We start from the raw sequence: 25581 nt of genomic DNA, 5'->3' as shown, positions 1-25581 counted from the left end.
TCCCCACACGGGGGTCAGTGGTTCCCACCGCCCACCCATCGGCTTTGTAGATCCAAACAGAACAGATGCATTAGCCCGCTCTCTTTCTATTCTTTTTATTTTCTAGCTATTTCTTTCTTTCTTTCTTTCTTTTCTTTTTTTTTTTGTCTCAGAGGGACTGAATACTTGTTTGTTGACTTTGGTTTCCAGCTGCATTGCTGCGCTCAAGGTCAGTACTGTCCCTCAACAGGTGCTGCATGACAGAACGTGACCGTATGGCATTTGAACAGCTTCCATCTCAGAGAAGCTTTTTGGATGTAGGAATAGATTAACACTATTGTGGTACATTACATTTCCATGTTTACTTGATAAACATTGACCAAAGTTATTTTTCCAGAAAGCAAAGAAAACAATATACACGTTATTAGAATGATATGGTTATGCAAATATGAATTTTGAATGAAATAGCGCTTTTACAGTCAATTGTGCAGTGAGAGTGAGATTTACACTGTGAATTTGCATAATGTTATAGCCTATCTGATGGGATGATTTGATGTCGCCTATTGAATAGATCAATTCAGTAGAGAAGTTAGAAAGTCAATAGAAAGTTAAAAATAGCAAGCAGCTTCAACTCAAATCCTGATCAGTGGAAACCTTCCCTCCTCCTCAGAGATATCTTATCTCACAGATAAACATTTTAAGGACATCATTGGCGGTCTAGCCAGATAAAGTTGTCAGTCACTTTACCTATTAGGTTTCAACACCCACTGACAAGTAGTCAAGTAGTCGATATCCTCTACATGTTATGGAGATACATATCTCTTGTGTTTATACTGTAGAAAAACTGCATACAGAAGTAATATGATAGCTGGCTTAACCCACCTAACGTTTCAATTAGATCTTTGCTTTGAATTGACACATAGACATGCCTAATAACTTGGACCAAACTTCGAAGTCGATATGAAAAGAGCTGTAGGTGTCTGCATCCTGGTACAAAGCGGCTGATAACAATATTTTAATATCTTAATGGCTCTTATCTGTGTTACTGTGAATACAGTAGTGTACACACGTTACACTAACCTACTTTGAAACTGGAACAAGCTTTAAAGATAGCCATCATGTGCCAGCTCTGCAGTTTGGGTGGGACCAATAAAGTCAGAGTAAAGGATTAGATAAGGTGAGAGTAACGTCTATGCGTATCTATGGCATGTGTATTCAATCTCTGAAGCAGTGAAGAGGAGGGATTTGTTTAGGAATCACAGGAGCGCAGAGGTTTGTGTGTGGTAGGTCTACATCTTGTTGTAGAAGGACTAGTAACAACCAGAGATGTTTGATGCATTACTGTACATTTTGATTGTCTCTCCTTCTTTACTAAGTGGTGCAGTGAATTGACAACACTAAGTGTATGGGCTGTTAACTGATCCTTGTTGCATCTCTCCCGGTCCGTCCTTAGCTGTGGGTGTCTGTTCTGTTCCACCATGGGGGTCAAGGCTGCCCTGCCCAGGTATGAGCTCTACTTCTACAACTCCGTCCTCTACCTGTCCATGTTCTGGGCCGCCAGCTGGATCTTTGAGGTGTCTAGCTGTGAGTATGCAGGCATACACACACACACACAATGACGCATGCACACAGGTAGTGACACACACATGCATGCACACACACGCACACACACACACACACACACACACACACACAATGACGCATGCACACAGGTAGTGACACACACATGCATGCACACACACACACACACACACACAGACACACACACACACACACACACACACACACACACACACAGGACGGGGAGGAATTAAACAAATATGAACCCAACTTCCCCCCGGCCATTCACAGCTGGGGCCTCTGCTACAACGCTGGTTTGTTTTGGAAGTAACCAGAGTTCAGACCAGGACACACTTTGCTTTCCTCTGGAACATCGAGCTGTGGAGTAGACAGTAAAACCTGCATGTGCTCATTCATGTGATGTTAAAACGCATGCACCACAGAATGAAGTCTGCCAGTAAGTACAGTAGTTGAGTCACGTAGGCCTTACTGTACATATATAGTGTACATACTGTATACAGTGTCGTCTCGTGAGCTTAGAATGATAAGGTTCTATCTCTGTTTAGAATGATAAGGTTCTATCTCCGTTTAGAATGATAAGGTTCTATCTCCGTTTAGAATGATAAGGTTCTATCTCCATTTAGGGTAGTTCAGAGATATTGAGCATCAAAGTCTTTACATTCCATTATGTTTTGTGAGATGGAACCTTTGTATTTTATGAATTACTAACTAAAAAATTTCAACATTTTAAAAATAACACCACACAGGCATAAACACCTAATGGATCAGATTATGTAAAAATGTTTTGACAAAAATGGAGATAGAACCTTATAATTCTAACGCCACGGTCTGTTGACCAGCATGCATCCATCCAGGCGGCGGTGTTTGTCTCCATAGCTCTGTCCTGTATGGCAGTGCACAGGGGAACGTCCTCCATACGGTATTGTCTCAGGGAAAGGGCAGGGGGGCGTTTGTCTGGGTGAGAGCCAGGAGAGGAGTTGGAGCTATGCCGACCACGCCGTTGAGGTCAGGTTTCTGTATTAATACCACAGGGACAGGGAAGAAATAGGATTGTTGTGTGGCCCTGCATTTATTACTGTGGGCCTGTCACCAGTGACAAAAGTAACCCAGTATCACGTAGACTACACCACTGGACTCACTGCACCCAGGCCAAATGTGGAGCACAAGATGCATTCATGTTCTCATCTCAATGAGATGCTGCAGTTACAGGATGATACTATGAAAAGAATGACTTTTATCCAAAATGTCTGATGATGCATTTCTGTCTCTTATTTCAGCTAATTCAAACAGGAAGTCCTTCAAGTCCAGTGTGACACCAGGATGGTACTACTCTGGCCGGAGAATGGTGAGATTTAGCAGAACGGACTAATGGTCTTTTCCCTACGTTTGTTCGAAATGACTTTGTTGATATGTGATGATTCTTGGATCTAATTCTTTGGATGATCTCCCCTGCAGGATACGGCTGATTTCGAGTGGGTGATGTGGTTCTCCACGTTCCGAGAGCACATCCTCTTCGCCTTGTCTGGTCATGTGCTCTTCGCCAAGATCTGCTCCTTGTTGGCTCCCCAGGTGCGTTTATCACACGTCTGTCAGACGTCTAACGAGAAGGTTCTGGAACTGAGCACATGGGTTATGGACACCGTGTGGATTCATAGACTATAGATACCATCACAACTTGCTTTCTCTGCAAAACATTATGTGATGATGTGTTAAAAACATGGACTGTATTCTTATTTGAAGGCATTGCTGTCACTGTTTGGAGACATGCTATGTTGTATAGTACACCCATGTAGTAGCTGTTGAATGGCATTTGGTGTAAGTGATGAGAGGGTCCAGGTGTTGACATTGAGAGAAGAGAGCATGTTAGAGAAAGCTATACTTAGACATAGCTGGATTCTAACAGTCTGGCTTGGCTAGCATCCTTCTCCCAACTGCCATGTCAGCGGAGCCTCTCCAAGAGAGAATGCCATGCTAACGTAGTATATGCCCAAAAAAATAAAATAACGTTTTCCTTCCATCACTGAGACTGCCAATGGCCCCTGGCCTGAGCTAGATTACTCTTCCTGCTACGACTGGTGGATTGATGATTCACTTGCTCAGTCAGATGTATTGATTGTAAGTCGCTTTGGAATAAGGCGTCTGCTAAATGCCCAAAATGTAAAATGTAAAAATGTAATATGCCTAAATATTCCAATTCAAATTAGACCAAAACTTCAATAGCTCCAGAGGTATTGTTGACGTATTCAGCCATGCGGTAACACCTGTCCAGGTCATTCTTTCTCCATGATCTCTATCTGGGCTCTCCAGTAAGGACACTGTGTTTCTCTCCCACAGTACAGGTCCCTGGTGTACATGGGCTATGGGATGGTGGCGGTGCTGACCAGTATGGGCTGGACTTACGTCACCCTCATCCTGTCCCACTGCGTGCTGCTCTACAGCATCTCCCTGGTGAAGATCAGGTGGCTCTGTTACGTGGCCGGCCTCGCCACCCTGGCCACCTTTAAGATGGAGCCCTTTGTCACCTGGCAGGTGGGTCACAGCAACACACAGTCACTGGCTTTATTTAACCAGGTCGGTCCCATCGAGACACAATGATCTCTTTTCCGAGGGAAGCCTGGCCAAGACAGCAGCTTAAAACATCACGTTTCAACAGTTAAAACAGGGCAATGCAGAATTACACAATAAAACAACACCAGATCAACAACAACAAAAAATACAATCTGGTCAGAGCAATAGAGGGAAATAATGGGACTTTCATATAAAGCAAGAGCAAGAACGATACGAGGCTGATTCCAAGTTACGGTACTCGCAAGGTTTTTAAATGTTCCAAGAGAAATGTGTTCCTTCAGGTTCAGAAGCTCTGTAGTGAATTCCGGGTGCAAAGTGCATGAGTGCTTGCCGAATTCAGTGCGAACTTTGGGGACATTTAGCAGATAACAGTCGTTGGAACGTAAGGAGTAACTGCTCTGGGTTCTTGAAATATAACCACATAAATATTGGGGTATTTGTACTGTGTATGGAATGTATTTTTTTCTTCAATTTAGCAGGTTGTATAACACCATTCTGTATCGTATCATCATAATGACATGTTATAATATGTATCGTATCATTATAATGACATCATAATGTTATTCAATGTCAGTTTGCGTCATCTAATAATGTGTCATTTACCATGTCCCACGACATTTCTGTTTTGTGATTAGCCATCAACCATAACCTCCATTTTAAACTCCCCCTCTCAGAGTGGTTTTGTGACCGGGTCGTTTGACCTTCGCCACGTCCTGTTCTACGGAGGCTGTGGGTTCACCATCCTGCGCTGTGTGAGCTTCGCCCTGGAGAACTGTGAGAAGAAAGAAGGCAACTACAGCATCCTGGAGCTGCTCAAATACAACTTCTACCTCCCCTTCTTCTACTTCGGACCTATCATGACCTTTGACAAATTCTATATTCAGGTAAATATCTTTTACACATGGTGCTTACACATGTCAATTATTAATATTCTTTATTTTATTTTTATTTTAACCTCTGATATATTTCATGAAACAAACACATGCTAATGAATGGTAGATGCAAACACATACTAATGAATGGTAGATGCAAACACATACTAATGAATGGTAGATACAAACACAGAAAACATACATTGAATGACTGAGAGGAGTTTGCCTCAACCAAACATCTTCCATGTGTGTCTCCTGCCCCCTACAGGCAAAATAGAATATACAGAAAGCAATGACAGAGCTGTTGAGAAGCCTGCATCATCAATAGCCCTTTCTCATTGGTTAGAAACCCTGTTCCTCACACCCTCTCCTCAGTCCTCCAATTGCTTCCTTATTAAACAACATTGGTGGAGAATATCTCACGGGACAGAATCTAGAACTTCTCCTCCGATGTGTTTTGAGGAGACCGGAGGAGAGGATACGAGGAATGGAGTTTCTAACAAATACTGCAAATGCATTGGAGGAAAATATCTGGGTTCCTCACCTTACATGTTCTCCTCCTATGTCTTTTGAGGACAAAGTGAGTGGAGGACAGAGGAGAGGACATGAGGAGTCGTGTCCCTACAGTAACTATTGAGAAAAGGCTACGGTCAACATTTCTCTCCTTTGTGTGTCTCCTGAAGATCACCCCTGACCCCTCACCTCCTGCTCATCACCTCTTCGAGCTCCTCCCCTCACGGAGGCGCTACAAGTCATTGTCCACAAAGACTAAACACTTCACTAACAGCTTTTCCCCCATAGCCATCAGGACTACCACGATTGTCTGTTGTCTATTTATTTATTTTTATTTATTTTGTTCTATCTATCTGCCCGCCCCCCACAGGTCAACAACCCAGACCTGACTAGGAAGGAGAGGGAGATGTGGAACATCCGTGTGCAGGGTCTGGTGCACCTGGGGGCCGTCTTAGTGGTGGACATCATGTTCCACTTCATGTACATCCTCACCATCCCCACCGATCTGAAACTGCTCAGGCACCTCTCAGACTGGGCCGTAGGTCTGTGGAGCGTCTTTGCAAGATCGGTCTTCGAAAGGGGTTATCGATTTCAGATTTCCATCGCTGATAGCGTTTAATAATTAATTGTGTTTTAATCGTCTTTGCTAAATAGGTTGATTTCAATGATTCATGTAACCGTCACCGTGTATGTAAATATGTACATATGTGTGTCTCACAGTCGGACTGGCGTACTCCAACCTGGTCTATGACTGGGTCAAAGCAGCTGTGATGTTTGGAGTCATAAACACAGTATCCAGACTGGACCATCTAGACCCGCCCCAACCCCCAAAATGCATCACCATGCTCTATGTGTTTGCTGAAACGTCAGTATACAAAACCCCCCTTTTGCTAGTTGAAAAGTGAACTTTTTCTGGATGTCTGTTTTTTTGTAAGGATATATACAGTACTGGTATCATATGCAAATGTATTCCTTGTTTTTCTTTACAGACACTTTGACAGAGGAATCAACGACTGGCTCTGCAAGTGAGTGTGTCAGAGTAACTTCTTACTGACTTCCTCCTCTTCATCTCCTTATGGGACATAAGGCTTCAACGAGCCTTCTCCATTGCATTCGGTCCTTAGCAGCATGCTACGCATGTCCCAGGTTCATCTGTTTCAGCTCTTTTGTCACAGCTCTGAGTCAGGTGGTTTTTGGGCCTCCCAGGTTGACTTTTGCCAGGTGGTAAACTTCTACATGTCCACATATAGACATTCTAAATCCTCAACTTGTATCTTGAAAGTATTCAATAGTATGCCCATTCTGTTGGGCAAGAGCTTCAGATGTAACACTAGTGCAGTACTTTTACTAATGCTTGTAATTCAGCATGTCACATGAAGCATCCTAGACTTCAGAGCTGTTTCACCCTCACTCTACAGATATGTATATGTATATGATATATCTACAGATATGTATATGACTACCTGGGAGGGAGGCATGACAACGTTGTGAACGAGCTGGTTGCAACACTGTGTACCTTTGGCGTCACCATTCTGTGGCTGGGGCCCTGCGAGGTGGTCCTGATCTGGGCCTTCTTTAACTGCTTCGGCCTGAACTTTGAGCTGTGGACCGCCAAGCTCTTCGCCATGGAACCATTCGCTTCCTTAGAGGTGAGTGTCAAATTTGACCGGTTTGTCTTAACTGCTTTTACATTAAGGCTTTTTACATTAACAAAGAATAGACACTGAAAATGGACTGGTTGTGGATGTGTGGGTGTGTATGGGGATGTTTTCCATCTGGTGGGTGAACATAATCTACGGTCACCCATTCATTTAAACCACTAAAGATTCAATGAACGTGGTGATCAGCAATTTGACATGTTCAAATGCCTAGTGTGGAGGATACCATAAGGCCTTGAGGCAATCAAATGTAAAACGCAATAATTATGATTGATGAAAGTTGTAAATCGGTCAGATTTAGAAGAGATGCCTTATGGGATTTATGAAATCAAATGTTTTGTAGGTTACAGTTACATAGCGGTACATACATTTAGCCCGCCGAAATGTTTTTTTTTATGGTTTATGTGTAAATGTTTACCCCCACAGATGGCTATGTCGGATTCCAAGTCTCGCCGAATTAGAGCTATCTTTAACACTTTCAACTTCTGGACAATTGTGCTTTACAACATCTTGGCCCTGAACAGTCTGGACTTCGCTAAGCTGGTTGCCAAGAGACTGTATCTGAAAGGTAACAACTTGAGACTGGTATTGCTGCTGCAGTAACATCTAAGTCACTGTAATAGGTGCAACTCTGGCATATATATATATCCATTGTAAAGAATGTAACTGTTACTTTCAACCATATTGACCATGGAGCCTCACCTGTGCCCACTCCTCTACTCCAGGCTTCCCTATAACCACCATCACCGTGATGTTTGTGACCTACTGCTTGGTTCAAGTGATAAAAGAGAGAGAGAGGAGACAGGCACTGATCGATGACCCTGACCCCATTCCCCCTCCTGCTCCCGTCCCTCCCCCCGCCCCTGCTGTCGCCCCCGCCACAACCACTGCTGCCACGGCCACACCTCCAACCATGCCTGCCCAGCCTGTGGTCGACCCCAGCAAGGAGAAAGCTGAGTAGAGATTTGACGCTCCCCATGTTTGTCAAGTCCGAAACTGTCTTTATGAGTCCTTGTTTCTGCTATGTGGTTAACCAAGTGGTTGACAAAGCAACAATTCATGGACAGGTTCAGTTTATCTTAACTTAACTGTACTTCATAGCAATGAAAGGTATCAGAAATGTGTACTGTAAACTAAGGTGTATAGGCAAGAGAGAATTGTAAGAATTGTATTCAGAGAACTGCATAGAACATTTACTGTACAGATCAACAGTGTTGTCATCGATATTAGATTTTATATCATGTTTTCAATGCAGGGTCTGTTTCTGTGCTGATCATGTAAAAGTGCCTTTATTGTAAATAAACTCTTCTGGTGTCTTGAGATACTGTACACACTGCTGCTGGGTGAAGACATGGTTTTAATTGTTGAGATGAGAAAATGGAGCACATGCACTCCTGTCCCAATGTAAAATGTACTGTACTGTACTGTACCAAAATATGAATATGAATATTAAAATATATTGATTGATAGATAAGTGAATCAGAGTTTTTTAGTCATTACTCATGGATTGTCCTAATACCAAAATGTGTCATTTTATTTCACTTTCATAGTATTTAGATATTAGATTCTAAATATATTGTATTTTTTTTAAAGGATGACAGTAATATAGCATTGTTAGCTGACAGATTTGGCTACTGTTATCAAGAAGAAGAATAGAATACTCTATTTTCCATGGCCACAACGTGTCGTCTTTTATAGTAACAGTGTGTCTCACTGTCAGTGATGACAACCACTCTGATAGGTTGGTGAGAGAGAGGTTGGTGAGAGAGAGGTTGGTGAGAGAGAGGTGGGTGAGGGAGAGCTCTAGCCTACTATAAATATGACTGATGATACATATGACTGAGGTGTGAGACCTGTGCTCATTAAAGGCTGTTTGGTGTGGGGTATTTCTGTATAGTTACATAAGCTGATTCCTCCTGTTCAACTCTGAAAGAATGTATCCACACTGGAAACACTTTTAACACTGTCCTCTGGAATGGAAGTGGCCGTGCCTGGCCTGAAACGTGCGTTTAGAACAGTAGAACAGGTGTGAGCTCTGGAAAATTTGATAACTCAACAACCAATGTTGATAGAGATAGGGTTGAGAATCAGCCTTCGATTGAGTTGGGATATTGTGATGTCTGAGATAAAGGTTTAGGGTAGATCATGACCCAGCATACTAACCTCAGGTCAAAGTTCAAAAGAAGAAATGAAACCCTGAAGAAGGCAGCTTGAAGCAAGAGTCTGCAGCTCTTTCTCTCTTTTAGAACAAAGCCCTGATTCAGTCCCGGCCCACCACCTGGGGGCACTCTACTAATAGACCCAGAGATCTAACACAGGGCCCCACATGACCCAGGGGGAACTCATCCCCCATGGACAGTGTGAGTCAGCTGTCCAAGCTGGGGAAGGAGGAGGCTGGTAAGGATGGGAGGGGGGTATTACATTTCGCATGTTCCAGAATGGATTCCGCAGCTCCACAGTGAGGGCTTAGGCTATAAATAACTCCTCACCAGTTGGAGTTCAATTGAAGGGTCGGGACAGCTGAGAAAGTCGTCCGCCCCCCTGAGTTCAGTGTGCATGGGCTAATACTAGACAGACCTTGCCCCTGCCTCCTCTTTCCTGGCTGGACAGTTAGAGAGCCTGAGCTCTGCTGTGGACAGAAGACCTACAAAGGACCAAGAAGGCACTTTGATCCTTCTATCAAGACCCCAGGAGGGCCCCTCACATTCACCACGATCGAACAGTGACCCCCCCGCCCCGGAACCATGGCTCTGCCCATAGACCCCACAGAGGAGCCCCGGATGTACCAGCAGACCCTCTTACAGGACGGCCTCTACGACCTGTTGGAGAACGACAAGCTGGTGGACTGTGTGCTGAAGATCAAAGGCAAGGAGTTTCCCTGCCACCGGCTGGTCCTGTGTGCCTGCAGCTCCTTCTTCCGGGCCATCTTCCTGTCCGACCTGGAGGAGAGCAAGAAGAGAGAGATTGTCCTGGAGGACGTAGAGCCTGGCGTCATGGGGCTGATCCTCAAGTACCTGTACACATCCAGCATCAACGTGACCGAGCAGAACGTCCAGGACATCTTCTCCGTGGCCAACATGTTCCAGATCCCCTCCATCTTCACCGTGTGTGTCTCCTTCCTCCAGAAGCGCCTCAGCCTCAGTAACTGCCTGGCCATCTTCCGCTTGGGCCTGATGCTGGATTGCCCTCGTCTGGCCGTCTCTGCCCGCAACTACGCCTGCGAGCGCTTTCAGCTCATCTCCCGTGACGAGGACTTCCTCCAGCTGGGGGCCAGCGAGCTGGCGGCCATCTTGATGCCGGACACCCTGAACGTGGAGACGGAGGAGGAGGTGTTTGAATCAGTGATGAAGTGGGTGGCCATTGACAAAGACGCCAGGTTGAAGGAGCTACCGGGTCTGCTGGACTGTGTGCGTCTCCGCCTGGTCCCCCAGGACTACCTGGCAGAGAAGGTGGAGAAGCACGAGTGGGTCCGCTCCAACCCCGAGATAGAGAAGAGGCTGCAACTGGTCAGGGATGCCCACAAAGGGAAGCTCCCAGAGGTCAAGAAAACCAAGAGTAAGAAATCACAGGACAAAAAGACAGAGGAGGACGGTGAGGCAGAGAAAGATGGGGAGGAGGAGGAAGAGGAGGAGGAGGAAGAGGCTCTACTTCCCGGCATCCTGAATGATAATATGCGATTTGGCATGTTCCTCAGGGACCTGATGTTTTTGGTCAGTGACACAGGTGCGGTGGCCTATGACCCCACAGGAAATGACTGCTATGTAGCGTCACTGTCCACTCAGGTCCCCAAGAACCATGCCAGCCTGGTCACCAAGGAGAACCAGATATTTGTGGCAGGAGGACTGTTCTACAATGAACTCGACAAGGAGGACCCACTCTGCTCCTATTTCCTACAGGTAGACTATCCAAGAATGGTGTCAATGCATTGTGGCATGTCTACAGTAACACACAAACTATATAGAAATGTCTATTTAAGTATATTGTATTGCTGTATGTCTGTAACTCCTGCATGACCAAGTAAACACACATGTATATTGTTTTCTGTGATACCACTATTTAAACCTTTAAGACTATATAAGACTATGTCATTGGGCTGTATCTACTAGATGTGATATCTACATGCATGTACTTCTCTGTACTGTCTGTGCTGTATGACAGCATGTAGACACCTCCTCTGTTCCCTTCTGACACTGATTTGACCTCTGCAACATCACAGTATGACCCAGTGAGTGCGGACTGGCTAGGGATGCCCCCCATCCCTTCTCCGCGCTTCCTGTTTGGGCTGGCCGAAGCTGCGAACTCCATCTTTGTGGTTGGAGGGAAGGAGCTGAAGGAGCAGGATGTCACACTGGACTCTGTCCTGGTTTACGATAGACAGTGAGTTGGAATTTGCAGTGCAACTACCAGAATGGGATGTTGATGGACTGTGAATATTCCTATGAATGAAGTACTCACAACCGAAAGGTGAAATGCAGTGATAGATACAGTATATCCTCACTGCAGAGGTTGATAGATAGATAGAAGAAGAAGCAAGAAGTCAAAAAAGAAGTCACTTGCTCTGAGATGAATGTCTTTTGAGTAAAGGCTCTGCCATGTTTCAGTGGCTGTATTTGTGTTCTAAGCAGCAAATACATACTGCAGTGTGTATGTTAGAGGGATGTGAATCACAGGGGCATAGATGTCTTGATGAGATCTAGTCATAATGAAACTGTCTAACAAGTAAATTCTATGTATTTCTCATGTCAAGATCTTTCAAATGGGGCGAGTCAGACCCCCTTCCATATCCAGTCTATGGCCATAGTACTGTGTCTCACGACGGACTCATCTATGTGATTGGAGGAAAAGGGGACGACAAGTGAGTCTTCAAAGTGACCTGGCATGACCATTACCAACTCTGTCATTATCATGTCCATTAAAGCATTCACTCTTTGGTCACTCCCGACACACTACTGCAAACTGCTACCAAATCACTCCGATTCACTAAAAGGAACATGTGATCTAATGCTGTTACACTTCTTCGCTATAGGAAATGCCTGAAGAGCATGTGTGCCTATGACGCGAGGCGATTTGAGTGGAAGGAGTTGGCCCCTATGAAACTGGCCCGCTCCCTGTGTGGTGCCACGGTCCATAAGGGCAAGATCTACGTGGCCGCAGGAGTCACTGATACTGGCCTGACCGACACCATAGAGATCTACGACGTCACCAGCAACAAGTGAGTGCAGCATTAACTCTGACGAGTGACATGATTCACCTTCACTTCCATCTCTTTTACAAGGCTATAATATATACAACCAGTCTGTTGAAGGCATACTTGTAAATGTTGTTTATCAGATGCCTTTTACCTGACCGTGGCGTACCTGTTTGTGTGTACGTGTGTGTGTGTGTGTGTGTGTGTGTGTGTGTGTGTTCCAGGTGGTCTGACTTCGGGGTGTTCCCCCAGGACCGTAGTTCCATGAGTCTGTCATCTGTGGCCGGGTCTCTGTATGCTGTGGGCGGCTTCGCCATGATGCCCATTGAGGACAAAGAAGAGATCCTCCCCAAAGAGATGAACGACATCTGGAGGTACACCGAAACACCGAACCATGCATTCCTCATGATGTGTGTTTGGTTACAATGGAAGCAATTTACCATGAGAGGGCGGGGGTTGTGGACTCATTTACCACCGGTACAGGGTTGTGGCACGAGGCGAAGCCGAGTAGGAAAACCCTGTACAGTGGTAAATGAGCCACCACATAATATAAAAAATAAATACACAGTTGTAACATTAAATTCATGTATTTACAATCATTAATCGTTTCAGAATACATATATCTGTCCGCCACAGAATATAGTCCCATAGACAAGATCAACCATTGCATTGTAGGTCAGCACAGGTGTTCTTAATCAGATTGATTGGGAGGCACATTGATACTGGAAATGCCATCTGAACAGTGGGTTGTTGAGATATTTACCACTGTTGCTAGCCAATCAGAATCCAGTATCCAAACATGCTGTTGTAGAATGTTGGTTTTGTTGACTTCTAGGTTATAAGATGATCACCGACAAGCAGCATGACCTGTATTGACACCGGCCTGTCCTTCTCTACAGGTACGACGAGGGGGAGAGGAAGTGGAACGGTGTTCTGAGAGAAATCCAGTACGCCTCAGGAGCCACCATCCTGGGTGTGCGTCTCAACACTCTGCGCCTTACCAAGATGTGATCCTAGCAGTGCCACCTGCTGGAAGGGCAGGACATTGCAGGGAATCCGATGGCCAATATCCAGCCAACACACAGCCTTGAAAACTGGAGTACAGCTACATCTAATGAGGCTTAGTGTTACTGTCACCAGGAGCAGTGTTGAAGGACTGCCTTATAAGGACGCCAGAACATGTATTGTAAATCAGAACAATTATTTGTATTATCTTTAATGATCTTGTTTTCTTTTCTACTAGGATGGACCTTGTGTTTGTTTGAGTTGACTTGGGCTAAGAGCTGTGGTATCATTTGTAGCCTAGGTCTTGCACCAGTTACAGATCCCGTTTTATATTTTATGCATATCACTCCAAATGAAATATTGTGGTGGTGGGGGGGGCATTTTAAACTGTAATAAAAAAATAACGTGTTTTACTGTTCATATATTGTTTGTGTTATTGTCTTCATTGTCTACAATTAATTCCCATTAAAAGACGGCTGAAACACAATAATGGTGAATCCCTATGGAAGCCAAATGACTGTTGCTGATCCAGTAGAGGGCAGTGCTGTGTAGTACTTCATGTCATCCAGTAGAGGGCATTGCTGTGTAGTACTTCACGTCATCCAGTAGAGGGCAGTGCTGTGTAGTACTTCATGTCATCCAGTAGAGGGCAGTGTTGTGTAGTACTTCATGTCATCCAGTAGAGGGCAGTGCTGTGTAGTACTGCATGTCATCCAGTAGAGGGCAGTGCTGTGTAGTACTTCCTGTCATCCAGTAGAGGGCAGTGCTGTGTAGTACTTCATGTCATCCAGTAGAGGGCAGTGCTGTGTAGTACTGCATGTCATCCAGTAGAGGGCAGTGCTGTGTAGTACTTCATGTTATCCAGTAGAGGGCAGTGCTGTGTAGTACTTACTGTCATCCAGTAGAGGGCAGTGCCGTTATTATTGTTCACAAGAGTAATGCCACCAAACAACAGTTGGAAGAATGATAGCATTGAAGCATATTAACATTAAGATACAAAAGACAGAAGTGATGGATAAAAACATAACCATTGTTTATCAGTAACAGCTACAGGTCTTCATTGAAATAAGCACACAAGACATATTAGTTTGGAATAATATATCTATATTGTTTAATATTGAAATTATTTTTTATTATGCTCTCCTGTGTTACAGACAACACTAACCGATACTATAAATGACAGAAAAGACAGTCTAATGTTGTTAGCACCTCTAGACACTATTGTCCATGTATTGTTTTAGTATTCAGTTTATATAGTCGACAACTACTGTCTACACATGGCCTATGTACACAATAATTAACTATAAGACATTGTGTTTACATTGTAAAGTATATAATCAACAAAATGACAGAAACATATGATTGGTTTAATACAGCTGCAGGATGGAGAAGGGGGAACCGGGGAAACCCTTAAGTGCTAGGAGAAAATGCTATTACGTCTTTTATTTGAGATTAACATTGGTTTCTATGATAACTAGGACTTTCATTGCTCAAAATGGAAAACTCAACATTGACAAGAAGTTTACTAGACCAACTGACCAACCTGTGCAAAATCACACAAACAACTTCGCTTTCTGAAACATTTGATTTAAAATTCAATTTTCTTACCCAACATTTCGGCAGGATAAAAACAACTACGTTTTCCCGCTTAAGAACATTTTCCTAGCTTTCTTCTACCTTTTTACATCAACAATTCTCCTTAAAATATTTCTGTTCAACAGCCAGAGGGAACATAACTAAGAATGGCTAAACATTGAACATTTACATCGAAATTCAAAAACACTTTTCTTCGAGTTGAAGAAGGCCACAGAATCGATCCTATGGATAAACAACCCCTCTAGCAGCTAAACCCAAGAACTACAAGTCCCAACAGGGACACAGACTTGGCTTTACAAACACTCTCTGCCCCCTCCAAAAAATCATTCACAAGTTTTATTTGTGACAAACATTAGCTTTTTAAGCAGTTACTTATCTATTTCAACCTACTCTCATTTAAGGACACGAGCAGGTCCATCTTTGCCTCAATGAACACAACACTTTGGCTGGTAGCCTACTGTTGCCTTTTTGGGGGAATTTGGCCATTGATAGTTAAACAACAATGAAACTATCTGCGATGAAAATAAGAAACCTTACCAAGGGCCTTTCAATTTCCATTCTCTTTTACCTTTCTCTCTCTTCTGCTGCCCTTTGAATATGTCATTCTAGACCAATTAGCATCCTATATATGTGTAAAGTGCTCACAAAAAAGTTGGTTTTAAAGAGGGCAACCACCAAGTGGCATTTCTATGCCACTTGTGTTAATAAACACAATGTAACTAATAAAACCATTTCAGACCATGCACTTCCTGTAGGTCCAATACTGAGAACCCCTATCTTAACATTATGGCAACCGAGAGCAACATCCCCTTCTACAGTATATCAAGACATCGATTAAGAGAACCATATGAAAGACCAATCACATCAAGAGACCAATCAATCAAGAAGGGAGTTATGTGCTCAGAGGGAAGTGGCACAGACACTTAATAAAGAGAGACATGGAAGGCCTGGCAGGTATACGAGACTAGTCTGACTCTGGGGTGTGATACTGGCTGCAGCTCGCCACCCAGCCTCAACGGGCCAGGTCAGAGCCGTCTATAGAGATGTCCATATTGCACATATACAATATATGTACAGTAGACGTACAACAGGGGAGGCTAGTGAAGGTAAAAATGGGAGGACAAGGCTGGTTGTAAATGCATGGAAAGGAATCAAATGTTTGATAGCCAGTCCTGATTCCATTCCATCCATTCCAATAAGCCTTGGGCCTCTGATTTCTACCTCCACCAGCCTAGATAGCCTCCATCTGTTCAACCCAGAATAGTATACTCCCTCAGACCCTGTTCTTCACACTGTAGTCACATGGGAACCTGCTCATTGGGAAGATGGAGGACAGATGGACATCACTCTTTGGCTGCACGGTGCCAGGCATGGATCAGTTTCCTGGTTGTTCTGGTTAAACAACAATGTAAAGTGCAGTCTACTTGTACAGTACTGCCAAATATGTCTTTCTAGGTCTCATTTTGGCCCTCCATCAATATCTCTAGTTATGTCACAAAGACTGTTTCATGAAACAAATTCTGGATACTGACATTGTCGTTTAGAATAGCTAAAATTCTACTTCTTGTCCTCACTAATAATTTTAGGAATATCAACATTCTGTTGAACAAAAAATGGCATTTCTAGGCTTTAGCTTGTATGTCGTTTTCAAGGTTAATATTGATGACACTTATGGTGTGGAAAGAAATATTCTCTACCAATTCAATAAACACTATCTGTTTCTAATTTCTATCTACATGTCCCCATTATAATAAGTGTGGCAACCTAATTCAAAGTGCTTATATCAGTAGTATTACTACCACTCCTCCCTTACCAATACCTTCCAACACTATCAATAACAAAACATTCAATGCCATGGCATATCCATTCCATCTACAAACTTAAGGCAAATCTGATTGAGTATCACATCAGCACGTTTCCAATTTCCTCACAATTGTCTATCGCCTCTGAACATTTCAAAACAGTCACATAGGAAAGTACTCGATTGTACTTGATTGTATCCTTTTCAAATGTCTTCACCTTTTCTCTGTGATCCCCAATATAAACATGGTTTTCAGGTTAGATTTATTTTATATATATCTCCTCAGCTGATGTAACAGTCTTTCTCCATGCGATTGATAATACACTCTGGAGAACTTGGGTATCAGAGTTGGGGCAATATTAATCAGTAATAGATCAGATAACATTTTCGAAAGTCAAAACTGGGGAATGTAGTTCGCTATGATGCCACAAGGGGGCCAAAGCCCTCACAGAGCTGTGCAGGATTGAGGGGCTAAAACCTAAGAGTCAATACAACAAGAAGTGACCCTGGGCCTCGGGCTCATCGCCCACTAAGGCCCAATGCTTTCAGCACAGCCAACACATGCCATTCAAGGTAGAACAAATCAACAAAAGAAAAAAAAACGACCACAGCGCAAACTTTCTAATTGATAGGGCAGTCTCAAACTGGACCCCGTTTCAAAGCAGCAAATCAAGAATAAAATGAGTTTTTAGTTTTTTTTTACACATTAAGAAACAGAAGCATAAAAAGTACCATAAAAAAACAAAACATGGTTGACCAATTGCGTGGCTCCTACCATTTCACCATGGGAATTCAAATGTACATAGTTGGGGTGAACTATTACATAGGCTACAATATGATAAGGTGCGTAAGCTATTCCTTTTAAGAAATGAATCATTTTACAGCTTATTACAGTTACAAAAGCTTATCCACACTTCCGACAACTTTCATTCGTACCAACCGACACACAAACAGGAGTTTGTAGACTCTCATCTGAATGTAAACATAGGGAACTGATCACAGACAAGGACTAAGGATACATCTTACAATATATACAGGCTGTGTCTACAGAATACATACATCCATATAGTGTACGATAGGGAGTACAATACTGCTTCAGTACTGCTTCTATTAACCTATTTGCATATGAAAAATTAATCAGCCCAATTCAATGGACTCTCAAAAGTTTTTGTGATCAGGTTCCATTTACAATTTCATAAATCACCCTCTTAAAAGCATAACATCTCAGTATGACAGTTGTCAAAAGTGCACGTAAGGCCGAAGATTGTGCATTTAAGGGGTACAATACACTTATGACTGCTTCTCAGCAACATTTATAGACCACCAAAACATTTTCAAAGAAGCCCCTTTTATATGGAATCCCGTCTCCTTTTGGATCTTTCACAAACAATCCATGTGTAGATAATACATTTGTTGAGGTTATATTTTTTCTTATAGATATTTTGTATAACGGACAAAATGAGCTAGAAAGCCGTCTTCTGAATTCCTAATATTGGACAGTAAGGAGGGGAGGAGAAATGTGCTATACTTTGTGTGGAACGATGATGTGCACGACGCGTGACGCACGGAATCTTATCCAGCTGGACAGAGAAGTACCACTGAATCACCTCAACGGGCCGTATTACTTCAGAACCAGATCAAGAAGACAGTGATTGCTTAACATAAGCAGAAGACAAGAGCAGTTAACAAACTTCCTCTCCACCTCTCTACTTTGGGAATCTCAATGGGTGGCTGAATGTGAATTTGAGTGTCACTACTGATTCCGTATCCTTCATAGCACCTTTACTCAACCCCACCTCCCCCCCCCCCGCCACACACACACACACACACACACACACACACACACACACACACACACACACACACATATACACGTACACATATATATCATCATCATCATCATCATCATCATCATCATCATCATCATCATCACACACACCGTACTGCATTCTCCAGTGCTCTGCACAATGGGACTGCCTTGTCACAATCTCTCAGAAAGCCTTTCAGACGGCATTACATGCCACATATTACACAAACCATCACAATAAAAAGCAAACGCACAATTAAGAGCACATCTTAAATATCAATAGGGTTAGAAATAAGGTGCAGGACTGATTATAAATGCTGTATAATATCTAACAATAGCATGTGAGCTCACAGGATTTGGTTATTACGACGCCATACACATGTTTAGAGACAATATCAGCATTTGGTTATCGCTGGAACAGATCAGAAACACTACAACTTGAGTAATTGGCAAAGAGAGAGGGAACAAAACAGAAAAAAAGGTTTCTCTTCATACTGTAGATCTGTTCTACAAAAGCAGCCTTGGTTTGGCTGGTGACCTGTGAGCGGCTAAGTTGAGAACTTTGTGTCCTTCAGCTCCTTCTGAGCCCCTCTCTCAGCAGCAGAGGAAGTGAAGGAGAGACACAGCAGACGGATCACACATCCTAATGAAGGGAGAGGAGAGGAGAGGAGAGGGGAGGAGAGGAGAGGAGAGGGGAGGAGAGGAGAGGAGAGGGGAGGAAAGGAGAGGAGAGGAAAGGAAAGGAGAGGAGAGGAGAGGAGAGGAGAGGGGAGGAGAGGAGAGGAGAGGAGAGGGGAGGAGAGGAGAGGAGAGGAGAGGAGAGGAAAGGAGAGGAGAGGAGAGGAGAGGAGAGGAGAGGAAAGGAGAGGAGAGGAGAGGAGAGGAAAGGAAAGGAGAGGAGAGGAGAGGAGAGGAGAGGAAAGGAGAGGAGAGGAGAGGAGAGGAGAGGAGAGGAGAGGAGAGGAGAGGAAAGGGGAGGAGAGGAGAGGAGAGGAGAGGAGAGGAGAGGAGAGGAAAGGAGAGGAGAGGAGAGGAGAGGAGAGGAGAGGAGAGGAAAGGAAAGGAGAGGAGAGGAGAGGAGAGGAGAGGAGAGGAGAGGAAAGGAGAGGAGAGGAGAGGAGAGGAGAGGAGAGGAGAGGAGAGGAGAGGAGAGGAAAGGAGAGGAGAGGAGAGGAGAGGAGAGGAGAGGAGAGGAGAGGAAAGGAAAGGAGAGGAGAGGAGAGGAGAGGAGAGGAGAGGAGAGGAGAGGAGAGGAGAGGAGAGGAGAGGAGAGGAGAGGAGGCAGAGAGAGGCAGAGAGACACCGCTCAGCTGGAGATGGTCTCGCACCACAGCTCTCCATCAGGGGAGGAAGGTAAACATTTCCTGCAGGAGCCCTAAACTGCAGAGAGAACTTTTTCCGCACAGGACACCCAGAATGCTCTGTCATGGCAACCCCAACGCAGGGAAGAGCTTACAAACCTCTCAGAGACAGATCTAGTTAAAATAGAGGAGGGATCTAACCAAGATTACATTGTGCTACAAGCTGGGTCTTATTTAAATGTGTGTGGCTTATGGAAAAACCCAACGAAATACCACAACAGATGTCAAAAGAACAAGATAACACGATGAGAACATATTCTTCTGGAATCAGAGGTTAATTATTAACAACAGAGTAAAAAATAGCTATTTTTCATATGGTAGGTGTATGCATTTATATGTCACAAGAAGCCTCCGTGTAAGCTGTGAACTCCTCACACTGCAAGACTATACGTAGGGGCCGTGGTCCTTGTACTGCAGTAACGCTTCCTCCTCACACACCTCACCGGTGTGTTTCACAAGTCTCTCGTAGCAGAGCGCTTCACTGGGGTTTAGGTTTCAAGAAGACAACAAACAACAAAGTGCACTAGTTGCTACTGAAATCCATTAGTTGTTGGAGTTCATCCTACCAGCAGAGAACAGGGGAGGGGGTGGGGGTAAGTGGGGGGATGGAGGCAGCCCCCCCATGGAGTGGAGGAGTGGGAGTGAGAGGGGGGAGGCATGGTGGGGATGCGGACTGGGCGTGGAAATGGGCGTGGTCACGGACGTAGCGGGGAGCACCGCCCCCAGCGCCACCTGACCGATCGCAGCAGAGTCCACGGCGGCGGGCGGGATGATGGCGTGGTCCAGGCCGAGGGGGTCGCCGTCGGCAACCATGGGGTTGCTCACCCGGAAGCACTTCTCCTTGTGGGCCTTGAGCATGTTGGAGAAGCGGAAGCGCTGGCCACACACCTCGCAGGGGTAGGGCTTCTCGCCCGTGTGGGTGCGGCGGTGGCGCTTCATGTTGGGTCGGCTGGTGAAGCTCTTCCCACAGATCTCACAGATGTACGGCTTCTCACCTGCAGGCGGTGGGGGGGGAGGGTCAGGGTCAGGCACATCTTGTGTTCTAGTCGACAGCAAAGTTATCCGAGTTCTTATTTACATGAATGTTGAAATCCCCGATCAATAGAATTCTGCCCAAGCGAATGATGGAACGCTAGGAAGTCACCAAATTCAGCTAGGAAGGAGCTTTTTCTGCCAGGAGGGCGGTAGATTAGCACACAGTGAAAGGGATTTGTACGACCAGTTTTGTACAGAGTTCACCAAATGACCTTCCACAAACTCCATAGGACATTTCGTCCTTCGTCTACACACATGAACATGATATGGGGGCTTCTACCTACAAATTGCATTACAGTAGACCTCCCGAATTTATAGATACTGTATATACAGGGTTCCCACACCTTCTGAAACATCACATTCAAGCACCTTTCAAGAACTTTCAAGACTTCGGTTTGCTCAAATTCAAGGACCCAACACGGCATAGTTTGAGACAGATCTAGATGAGAATTTATATAATACGAACTATCCGCTCACAGACAACAATTAAAAAGAGAGGCTTGATTGTGTGAACACTAGATGGTCTCTTGCCTTCTCTACCACAGCGCAGCAAAACAATATATTGTGAAATCTGTTTAAAGTTAAGCAATACAGAGACTTATTTACTAGTTGACGAGCTAAGTAAAAAAAAAAAAGTATATATATATTTTTTTTTTAAAAATTGAGAGAGAAAGAGAGGGGAATTCAAGCACTTTCAATGACCCATGTCTAATTTCAAAAACAAGACTCCTTGATTTAGTTTTTCTTCTCAAATTCACAAACTTTCAAGGATTTCAAGGACCCGTGGGAACCCTGTATATAGTTGCATCCCCAAACACAGATTATGCAGATTATACTTGGTTGGCCTCACCAGTGTGAGTCTTCATGTGCTCGTCAAAGTACTGCTTCATGTTGAAGTCCTTGCCACACCACTGGCACATGAACTGCTTGTGTCCGATGTGGATGCTCATGTGGGAGCGGAGCTGGTACTTATACTGGAAACGCTCGCTGCAGTTCTGAAACACACACGTGCACACACACACACACACGTACACACACACACACACACACACACATGTGCACACACACACACACGTACACGTACACGTACACACACACATACACACACACACACGCACACGCACACGTACACGTACACGTACATGCACACACACACACACACACACACACACACACACACACAGACACTATAGATTCCTCCTTTGATAAGTATATAGTAAGTATTTGTACATAGAGATGGTTATTAAGGGGGTCCTACCTCACACTTGAAGGGTTTCTCTCCAGAGTGCTGGAGGGAGTGAACCTTGAGGGACATGCTGCGCTTGAACGACTTCCCACACGTCTCACAGGTGAACGGCATGTCCTTGGTATGGGCTACAGAGAGACACATAGGAAATGTTCATAATAATAATAATAATAATAATAATAATAGTAATAATACATTAGACTTATATAGCGCTTTTCTAGACACTCAAAGACGCTTTACAAACTGAAAAGATTGAGTAGTAATAATAAAAAGAAACAAAAAGAATAAATAAAAGAAAGTATAGGGCTCTAATACATTTTTAGATTACTCCATCTAAATCTAAGTGTCTTTGTAGGACAATCTACTCTGTATACTGCAATTACACCTAGATTTCAGGTGGACAAGCAACGCCAGTGTCCTCTCTCGACCGGCATTTTAAAAAAAAGAGTTACACAGAACAGAACATTTGAACGCGATGGAACACATTGGATAAATAACAGAAGAACATGCCATGAATATCCTCCACAACTACCACCACCGTACAGTACCACTTCAAGTACACCTCTCTCTACAATACTCTCCATATATGTTTTTAACAGTCTATTGTGCTACTCAGTTCCTCATGCTCACTAACTGCCAGTATTGGAGGACAATGTAAAATCGCTAATCTAACAGGAAGTAGTTCCAGGATAAGCAATTTCCTGTCCTGTGTCCAGGGAGACTAAACAATAGTTTCTGTGTCTGGACATTCGTAACTCTTGTAACAGGCTTGGGAAAAGGTCAGCGACGCTACCACTAATGAACCTACATAAAACTCTTTCACAGCCTGATCTTGGGAGACACAAGTCTGTGGTAGGAGTTAGCGTCGTCAGGGACAACCCACAGGGCTGGTGGGACAATTCCACCGTGAGCTATCCCAGCAGCCCTCAAAGGCACTCACCGACCATGTGCTTCCTGACGTGGGCCATGGTGTAGAACTTCTTCTCACAGATCTCACAGGAGAACTTCTTCTCAGCGTAGCCGTGGACGATCTTGTTATGCTCGTGGAGGGACCACAGCTTTTTGAAGGCCTTGCCACAGGTGACGCACTGAAACACAGAGGCAGAGTGAAAAGGACAGCACAGAAAAGCGAATAGCGTTTACCTATCACCTATCCGGACCAAGCTCCGGACCTGGGGTGATAGGGCCTTTTCAGCCACAGCCCCCGTCCCTCTGGAACGCCCTCCCCAACCACATCAGACAGGCCAACACCCTCCCAACCTTTAAGGCCCTCAAAACCCACCTCTTCAAGCTCGCCTTCACCAGTTAACCCTCTCCCCCTCCCCTTCCCATGTGTCCCCAGCACTGCCTTAATTAGGCCCCTATACTTTCTTTTGTTTTATTTTTTGTTTCTTTTTATTATTACTACTCGATCTTTTCAGTTTGTAAAGCGTCTTTGAGTGTCTAGAAAAGCGCTATATAAGTCTAATGTATTATTATTATTATTATTATTATTATTATTATTATTATTATTATTATTATTATTATTATTACAACTTCTCGAGCCTTATAGAGACAGGGATGGTACTTGAATAATATTGATCAGAAAAGTAGGGATATGTAATTAAAAGTAGTAGGGAAAAGAGGATAACACCTTCCCCTACAGTATGTTACATTCAATGATGCTCACTAAATAAATACAATCAAAACACTCAGGGCAAATTGAGTACACTTTTACGGTTTATTTTATGGTCTGACTGTAATTACACTCAGCGGAGGTAAATATCTAAACTAACTTCATGATTTGCAACCGCTTTAATTAAATTCAGTCAGGACATTTAATGGTAATACATTTAAGCTTGGCATACTTGGATGGCTTGGGTCTGTAGAGCTCTCTGCCTGGAGTTAGATCCCAACATACAAGTCATCAAATATGGCATGGAGCCCATGACTTCTCAACCCCCCGTAGTTAGGCTACCTACAGAGAAACCCAGTGGGTGGAGGCTGGGGGGCTGGGGGGGGATGACCACACCAAAACCTACTCTCAGTACAACCGTGTCACAACTGCTATGGAGGAGCGTGAACTTGCCTTGTCTCCTGAGACATCTACTACCCCCAGCACTGCGTCTCCTGAAGACACCCGCTTTTCCCCTTTACTGTGTCCCCTAAAACTTCTATTGCCCCCCTTGTACTGTTTCTCTGTTTCTCCTGTGTCTATATATATATATTTTTCAAATTAAAATAAAGTCTAGGTTTAGAATAAGGTGATAGAAGAAGGTTTTTCCTTCTATCACAGAGACTGCCAATGGCTCCGGGCCTGAGCTGGATTACTCTTCCTGCTACGACTGGTGGATTGATGATTCACTTGCTTAGTCAAATGTAATGATTTTAAGTCGCTTTGGAATAAGGCGTCTGCTAAATGCCCAAAATGTCAATGTAAATGTTTTTAAGCCTCTGTCCCTTGAACATGTAATGGTGCTGGTGCGTACGTGTTGTGTGTGTGCGTACGTGTTGTGTGTGTGCGTACGTGTTGTGTGTGTGCGTACATGTTGTGTGTGTGCGTACGTGTTGTGTGTGTGTGTACGTGTTGTGTGTGTGCGTATGTGTTGTGTGTGTGCGTACGTGTGAACCAGCTGTGAACCAACCTCTTCACCTGGACAGCTGCGCTGTTGACTTCCAGTGCCCTGGCTGAACTAACACTATGGTCCATTTAATAAAGGAATAATAAAAAACAAAAACGTGGGCTACTATCATCATGAGCGCAATCTACTGAGAGCTGTGTATGTGTATTACATGATGATTAATAGCCACTATTCTCTCCATATCAATCTGGATGCTATTAAAAAAGGAATCAGGAAATGACTTGGCAAAACCACAGCAGGGATCCATCTGTTGCAAATAGGAGCGCATTAGAGGGGATGCCACATATTTATGTCATACCTCAAACAAGACTAGACCAATTTAAAAGTCATTAGGACAAATGAATTGGGGCTATAGAAAAGTGAGAGATGACTTTGAAAGTGATTTATAAAAGGCCTACTGTATGTTTTTAATCCAGCCAATTTTGGAAGTTGTATGGCGGATTGGCTGCGGTATGGAGGTGTCTCTTAATGGTAAATATACCTTATAATATCATCATCATCATCATCATCATCATCACCACCTCCACCTCCACCACCACCTTCATCATCGTCACACCTGCCGTGGGTTTGTTTACCTGTATGCTCTTCTCACAGTTGGTCTGGTGGTGTAACAGCAGTTCGCTCTCCAGCAGGAAGCGTTTGCCGCACTTGTTGCAGATCTGCATGCGGTTGTGCGTCACGTTCATGTGCTTCTCCAGGTACCAGCGGTTGTTGAAGACGCGGGGACACTTCTTACACGGGAAGTGTTGC

The 25581-nt window shown here is 44.0% G+C and overlaps 3 protein-coding genes across 3 annotated transcripts in view; 2 read left to right on the top strand and 1 right to left on the bottom strand.

The window, feature by feature from the left end:
* Nucleotides 1-1457: 1457 nt before the first annotated feature.
* hhatlb (hedgehog acyltransferase like, b) lies at nt 1458-8453 on the top strand (the record flags this gene model as incomplete). Its single annotated transcript, XM_080549274.1, has 11 exons — nt 1458-1563; nt 2838-2905; nt 3016-3129; nt 3895-4089; nt 4803-5012; nt 5884-6055; nt 6234-6378; nt 6503-6538; nt 6961-7162; nt 7598-7739; nt 7897-8453. 11 exons carry the CDS (start codon nt 1458-1460, stop codon nt 8130-8132), a joined length of 1626 nt encoding a protein of 541 aa, XP_080405400.1. The 3' UTR covers nt 8133-8453.
* A 1462-nt stretch (nt 8454-9915) lies between these two features.
* Nucleotides 9916-13370, top strand: klhl40b (kelch-like family member 40b; the record flags this gene model as incomplete). The annotated part of the gene is made up of 6 exons (XM_080548842.1): nt 9916-11067; nt 11388-11548; nt 11919-12026; nt 12198-12383; nt 12584-12733; nt 13259-13370. The coding sequence occupies 6 exons, from the start codon at nt 9916-9918 to the stop codon at nt 13368-13370; spliced, it is 1869 nt and encodes a 622-aa protein (XP_080404968.1).
* A 7102-nt stretch (nt 13371-20472) lies between these two features.
* zbtb47b (zinc finger and BTB domain containing 47b) overlaps nt 20473-25581 on the bottom strand; it is a gene marked incomplete at its 3' end in the record, with an annotated part of 20565 nt that continues 15456 nt past the window's right edge. Inside the window, exons 2-6 of the mRNA XM_080549359.1 lie at nt 25407-25581; nt 23151-23298; nt 22223-22338; nt 21815-21959; nt 20473-20924 (exon numbers count right to left, since the gene is read on the bottom strand). The exon at nt 25407-25581 is cut by the window's right edge and continues 1310 nt beyond it. Coding sequence (XP_080405485.1) covers nt 20473-20924; nt 21815-21959; nt 22223-22338; nt 23151-23298; nt 25407-25581 — 1036 coding nt within the window. The remainder of the gene's footprint in view (nt 20925-21814; nt 21960-22222; nt 22339-23150; nt 23299-25406) is intronic.

The sequence above is a fragment of the Nansenia antarctica genome (genome assembly GCF_963989245.1).
Source record: "Nansenia antarctica genome assembly, chromosome: 19".
Taxonomy (NCBI): Eukaryota; Metazoa; Chordata; class Actinopteri; order Argentiniformes; family Microstomatidae; genus Nansenia; species Nansenia antarctica.
Note: the sequence above shows the minus strand (reverse complement) of the source record. Positions and strands in the feature narration are given on the sequence as shown.